This window comes from Camelina sativa, chromosome 17, assembly GCF_030686135.1.
Source record: "Camelina sativa cultivar CO46 ecotype springtype chromosome 17, ASM3068613v1".
NCBI classification, from domain to species: domain Eukaryota; kingdom Viridiplantae; phylum Streptophyta; class Magnoliopsida; order Brassicales; family Brassicaceae; genus Camelina; species Camelina sativa.
Genome location: NC_141896.1, coordinates 14303368 through 14309920, shown reverse-complemented (window position 1 = coordinate 14309920; position 6553 = coordinate 14303368). Strand labels below are relative to the sequence as shown.

Sequence of the window (6553 nt, the reverse complement as noted above, 5' to 3'; positions counted from 1 at the left end):
AAGTCGTTTTTTTTGTAGATCGAAGAAAAGTCTTTTTAAAACAAATATTTTAAAATATCACCTTTAGAGGTGAGATTTTGTAAGCTATAATTTTGAACTAAAAATGTTAGAAAAGTCTTCTAAAATCCCATTCAATAGATTTTTTAAAAGAATTTGTGATTTTTTGAATAACAGTAGATTTGAAGTGAGATTTATAAATTATTGATTGAATAACAAGAGATTGTAAATGATTTTTATAAATTTCACATTCAATAACATAGGATTTCAGATGATTTTAAAAAATCATCAATTAAATAACAGAAGATTTAAGAATATCCCAAAATCTTTTAAAATCCCCAATTCAATACACCCCCCTAAGAATTCTCTTATGAACCCCCGATAAACAAGGTCTAATTAGAAAAGCAAGACGACGAAGTTTCGTAGCAACTTCCTCCCTCATTCATTTTATCTTTTCACGTCGCCCGTGCTCGTACTGACGCAGCTTTTTGTTTTTAAGTCAATAATAATAATATAGCTTAGCTTCGAAGGTGTTCTTTTTGTGTATGCTTATACTTTTGGTTAATTCATTATACCATAGCATATGTAAGATCGGTTTGTAATAGATTTCACAGAGATGAGTTAAGTATTGCTCTTATGGTAACTTTTACGAATCAGTTTTTTAACTACTTACCAAACAAATATAAGATTTAGTGGTTTTTTTTTTCCGAATATGGTTGTCCAAAACAAACTCTAGACTACGTTATTCTGTTATGAATCACACTCTTATTTTGGAGTTTTTTTTTTTACCTATTGGGTTTATGTAGTGTTTTTTTCTTACTTTGTCACTGTCTCCAATATAATACAGCTATTGGGAATGATCCCACATGCAACCCTACTTTCCAATGCTTTATTGTAGCATTATCTTGTACTTTTCTTGTTTTTTTTTTTTTTTTACCTTTTTGACGTTGATTTGTAATATGATCCAACCATCAAAGTTTCCCTTTATATTCTTTCTACGCGTGTTTTGATGATTCTTTTACATTTTTCTTCAAATTGTTGAATGTTATATAGTACATACTTACAGTACGTGTACCAATATTTGTGATTTGGAAAAAATAACAATGATAACTATGGTTTAATAATACGTTGATCATTTTTTAGATATTATTAGTTTTAAGTTTTTTTTGGTTCTAAGTGATAATTAGACTCATGTATATATGATTGTTGAAAGTTTATCTATAGATCTTGACATATATGGGATAATTAGATCTTGACATATCTTAACGTCGGCATATTTATTATATGTAGAGAAATTGTTAGAAATAATTTTCATAGATACCTCTTATACCATTTTTTTACTATCTTTGTTTTTGTCTATTTTACATAATTATAATATGTTATATTAATTTTTTGATTTTTTTAAATTTGATTTTTCTATTTTAAATTTAAGGTATAATTTTGAAGGTAAAATTTAGTATTTGGAGTTTAGAGTTTATAATAGTCATTTTGTCCCTATCAACTAGTCATTTTATATATAGACTATAGTATTATTGAAAATAGAAAACAAGAGAGAGTATTTTTACAAAAGGGTATGGAAAAAGGTTTTTTTTGACTGAAAAATTAATAACCGTTTATTTATATATTTTAAATTTTAAGTTTTTGCTAGAAAATTTTTAAAAAATTATTTTTCTATATTATATATAGTATTTGTTAGGTTTTGAAATTCTGATTTAAAGAATATGTTCTGATTTTTTGGATTTTTTAGTTAAGTAACATATTGACCATCTACCTAACTTATATATATACACAATTTCTTAATCTATATACTGTATATATGATGAAATTGGATACATCAAATCACAAAATACTGAGTGTATAAAAATAGTTTTCCTATGATTATTGCAACTTTTGTTCATTTCATTTGGGCTTTTGGCAAAAAAAACTCGACGTGGCCATTTGTTGTAGCTTAACCCTCCATCTATAGAAAAATGCAAATCAATCATACGAAGTCAAAAATTATATGTAATACAAGCCGTTTTCCTTACCGTCAAGTGTATAAAATATTAACAAATAATATATCAAACTAGGAAGTAATTCATGTTATACCACGCACTACAAAAAAACATGGATTTACCGACTACAAAAACAGTCACTAAACTGTCGCAAACTACTTAGTTACGACTAATTAGCGACTGATTTACGTAGTCGCTAAACAGTGTGTCGCTAAAATAATCAGTCGCCAAATAGTCGACACGGAACTATTAATTGGCGACTGATAATTGTGGTCGTTCTTCCCTCGCCAAACAGTCGCTAAAGTTGCGACTGAATTTGCAACTCTTTAACAACTGATTTGGTTACTCATTTGCGACTGTTTTGGTTAATGTTTTGTGTACGTTTCGGTGACTGTTTTACGACTGTTTAATTATCATGTTTTTAAAAAAATTCTGGTAAAAACGAATTATTTGATTTTGTAATAACAAAACTGATTATGAAAACTATAACTAAAACATAACAGACATGAAATTAAACAAACACATAAGTTTAGTTTTACATCCAAACATAACAAGAGTACAAGTCACAAATATTACAAAAGTTTTCATAATCATAAAGGAAGGAGGGATAGTGAAGGAACCTAACTTTGAACATCAAAAAGGTTTGGGTCATTGGTTTGAGACTCGAGGAAGACGACATAGTTTGTGTTAGTCTTGAGGAAGCTCACCAAGCGTGAGATCTCTGCTTGTTGCTCAGATGCAACCCGTAAAGCCTTAGCTGCAACCCGTGAAGCCTCTGCATCACGCTCTGCTTGTAGAGCTGCTTGTTGCTCTATTTTGCGGTTAGCTTCTTCAAGCTGTTGTTGCAGGCTTGTGAAAGTAGAAGAGCTTTCAGGGAACTTCCGCTTGCCGTTGATGAAACTCCCTAGGCTTCCAATCCCAAAGTATGTTCCTCTATCGTTTATGAAAGTAGACTCCATAACAAAACATAAAAAAAGTTAACATCAGTACTTACAAATGAAAAACTTAAGGTATTGATGCATATTAGAAAGAAACAACATTACCTGAAGAAAGAGCTCATCATCCTCTTCGTGAGATAGCTCCGATCGACGTGATGTACCATCAGCTTGGTCGTCATTGTCCATAGCATCCAACTTAGCTTTCCTTTTTTGCTTATATGCCTCATGAACTGCTTGCGCCTTCTTATTCACAAAAGTTCCCATCTTTTTTGGTATGAGTCCTGATGAAAACTTCAGGAATAGTTGGCGTCTTCCCAATTCCACTTCCTGAAAAGTTAGACAATGAAAAGGTTAGATAATGAACCATCTGATGTAACTTATTAAACAATGAAAAGGATAACTCACCATCTATTGTTCGATTTGTAAGTAAGACTTCGGCCCTGATACATGCTTGTGAGGGCCAAGACCATTACGGTCAGACATTCGAGCTGCTGAAGTGGTTGCACTCTTTGCCGTGGCTTCTTCTGTGTTCCAATAGTCACACATTTCTTTCCAAAGAGTTTTCTCAATCCAACTCGGTTTTGCTTGATCTCGCTGAGCTGCTGCCTTGGAAACCATGTCTTTCATACGGTTTTGACAAATGGTATAGAACTTTCTTGAACGACACCGGTTAGTGAGGGATCCCAGGTGTGTGTTTTCTACAAAAGATGACCCCCAACTGTAATATGGCCCATCAAACTTGTTTGTAAATAATTTTGTAATCTTTCGGGTAATCTTACCGTTGTCCTTACCAAACCTTATAACACAAACAAATCGAAAGTTAAATTATAATCAACAACAAACCTACTAATCTAATCAACAACAAACCTACTAATCTACTCAACAACAAACCTACTAATCTAATCAACAACAAATCAACAACAACAAACCTTCTAAACAAACCTTCTAATCCAATGAAACAAACCTACTAAAACAATAAAACAATCCTTTCAATTCTAATCACTCTAATCAATCTAATCTACACAAACAATCCTTACCAAGTAGTTCCACGCTCTAATGTGGGAGAGAGGACAGTGGTGTACAACTCACGGCCTGGCTGGACGAGCATGGCATGTAAAGAAGCGTGTACATCAGCTGGGAGATGTGATTCCCTTGCACCGTCATCCTCAGAATCAGCTTGGTCTTCTTCTTCCTGATGTGAGTTCTGTGCTTGAGAACTGTGGTGCTATCCAGAGCCAGCTCGAGGTTGAGAAGATGGTGGACGATGATTTGAGACGTGAGGAGACTGTCGAGGTAGAGTCGAGACCTGAGGAGACTGTCGAGGATGATTCATGACTGAAGGATGAGGAGACTGTCAAAGTGGAGTCAAGAATTCTAGTGGATCCGTCGCAGAGGCGAGTGGCTGAGGAAAAGGACGCCTGATTGGAGCTTCGCTGGAAGGGGATGCTCCTGGAAAGCTCCTCGAGTTATGGAAAAGATTTGTCGGAGGTGGATAGTCTCCGTAATGAAGCATCGGTCTCGCTGGAGGCTGGAGGATTGGGACAGGAATTCCCTGAGAATCAGTATCTTGGTCTTGCTGGTTCGCCGGCGTGAAGGCATACTGGCTGGGAAGATTTGCTGGTCTTCGATTCGCCGATTGTGAGGTTCCAGCGGTTGGATTTGAGGAGTTTCTTCTTCCTCCTGCTCTTTTCTTTACTCCGGCCATCAACAACAAAAGAGAAACAAGAACGGGATGAAGATTTAGGGTTCTCGATTGAGAGCAATTGAGATCAAGGGTTTTCTCGGGGAAGAAGAGAAATGAGGGATTAGGGTTTTCTCGGGATATATGAGATCTATTTAGGTTTAGGCCGTTTTCTTACGGACCAAATTTGGTTTAAGGCCCAAATTAAATAAATCGGTCGCTAAATAGTAGCTGCGTAGTCGCAACTATTGGCGACTGCAAAACCGGTCGCCAAATTAGTCGCAAATTGGCGACTACAATGCGACATTATAAATTAGTATCCAATTAGCGTCTTTTTGGTGACTGTTTTATTTGTGTAGCTATTGAGTAGCAAAACAATCGCAATTAAGTCGCTAATTGCAGTAGGCAAATCCATGTTTTCTTGTAGTGACGGGACACAATTTTCATATGAATTTTAAATTTTTAAAAATAAGTTAGAATTATATTATTTAAATATATAATCTTTGCATTTGTACAATATTAGTATGAAATCCAAATATGAATTTTAATATGATTTTTGTTTGGATTATTATGCGTATATAACCTAGACGTACTTTGGAACAGAAAAAACATGCCGTCCCGCTCCATCATTTCCCATCCCATCTTCTCCTTTATCCATCAGAAAATTCTCTCATATGATCGTTCTCTTTTTTTCACGTCCCAAACACCACCTCTCAGTAGGTCCTATGTCCATTTCCAGTACTCACTTTCCTTAATGGGCCTCACGTCCTCTCACTAGACCCATGAGCTCATCCATATCCGACAGTCGGTTTGCTACGTCCGAGAGGCTTTAAAGATTTGTTTACCGTCCCTACAAATCACCACATGATCTTTTCCTGTGTTTTGTCCTCACTCGCACAGTTCCGACAATTACTTCTTGGAAGGTCACCCATCATGAGACTACTCCAGCTCAAGCACGCTTAACTATGGAGTTCTCAGGATCCTTGACCAAAAAGATAAGTGCACTTTGGTGATATAGGTGGCCAGATCAATTCTTTTAAACCTCTCTGCATGTCCCTAAAACTGGGGAGTCACAGTTCACCCCCACTAATATATCGCAACGTCTTCGTTGCGCACCAAGAATGTCACCCCCGACGGTGTGATCCCACTCGGCTCCACACTCATCTGGGTTCAGCTCTGATTCCACTTATAACGCCCTGACCGCCACCTCTCAGTGGGCCCATGTCCACTCTCTGTCCATGGATCCACTTTCTTTAATGGGTCTTGCGTCCTCTCACTAGGCCTGTGAGCCCATCCATATCCGACAGTCGGTTTGCTATATCCGGAAGGCTTTAAAGACTTGTTTACCGTCCCTACAAATCATACATGATGTTTTCTAGTGTTTTTTCCTCACTCGCACAGTTCCTACAATCACTTTCCGGGAGGTCACCCATCATGAGACTACTCTAGCTCAAGCACGCTTAACTATGGAGTTCTCAACACCTTTGACCGAAAAGATAAGTGCAATTTGGTGACATAGGTGGTCAAATCAATTTTTTTAGACCTCTCCGCATGTCCCTAAAACAGAGGAGTCACAGTTCACCCCCACTAATATATCACAACGCCCTCGTTACGCACCAAGACCGTCAACCCCGATGGTGTGAGCCCACTCAGCTCCACACTCATCTGGGTTTGGCTCTGATACCACTTATAACGCCCCGATCGCCATCTCTCAGTGGGCCCTATGTCCACTCCCAATCTATGGGCCCACTTTTCTTAATGAGTCTCACGTCCTCTCAATAGGCCCATTAGCCCATCCATATTTGATGGTCGGTTTGCTACGTCTGGGAGGATTTAAAGACTTGTTTACCATCACTATAAATCACCACATGATCTTTCTCTGTGTTTTGTCCTCACTCGCACAGTTCTGATAATCACTTTCCGGAAAGTCACCCATCATGAGA

At 36.9% G+C, this 6553-nt stretch overlaps 1 protein-coding gene across 1 annotated transcript; it reads right to left on the bottom strand.

Annotated features, from left to right (window-relative positions):
* Positions 1-2468: 2468 nt before the first annotated feature.
* Positions 2469-4619, bottom strand: LOC147923714 (uncharacterized). Its single transcript, XM_087494040.1, has 3 exons — positions 3335-4619; positions 3035-3256; positions 2469-2944 (listed from the first exon to the last, which is right to left on the bottom strand). Exons 1-3 carry the CDS (start codon positions 3335-3337, stop codon positions 2612-2614), a joined length of 558 nt encoding a protein of 185 aa, XP_087350166.1. The 5' UTR covers positions 3338-4619; the 3' UTR covers positions 2469-2611.
* Between the last annotated feature and the right edge of the window lie 1934 nt (positions 4620-6553).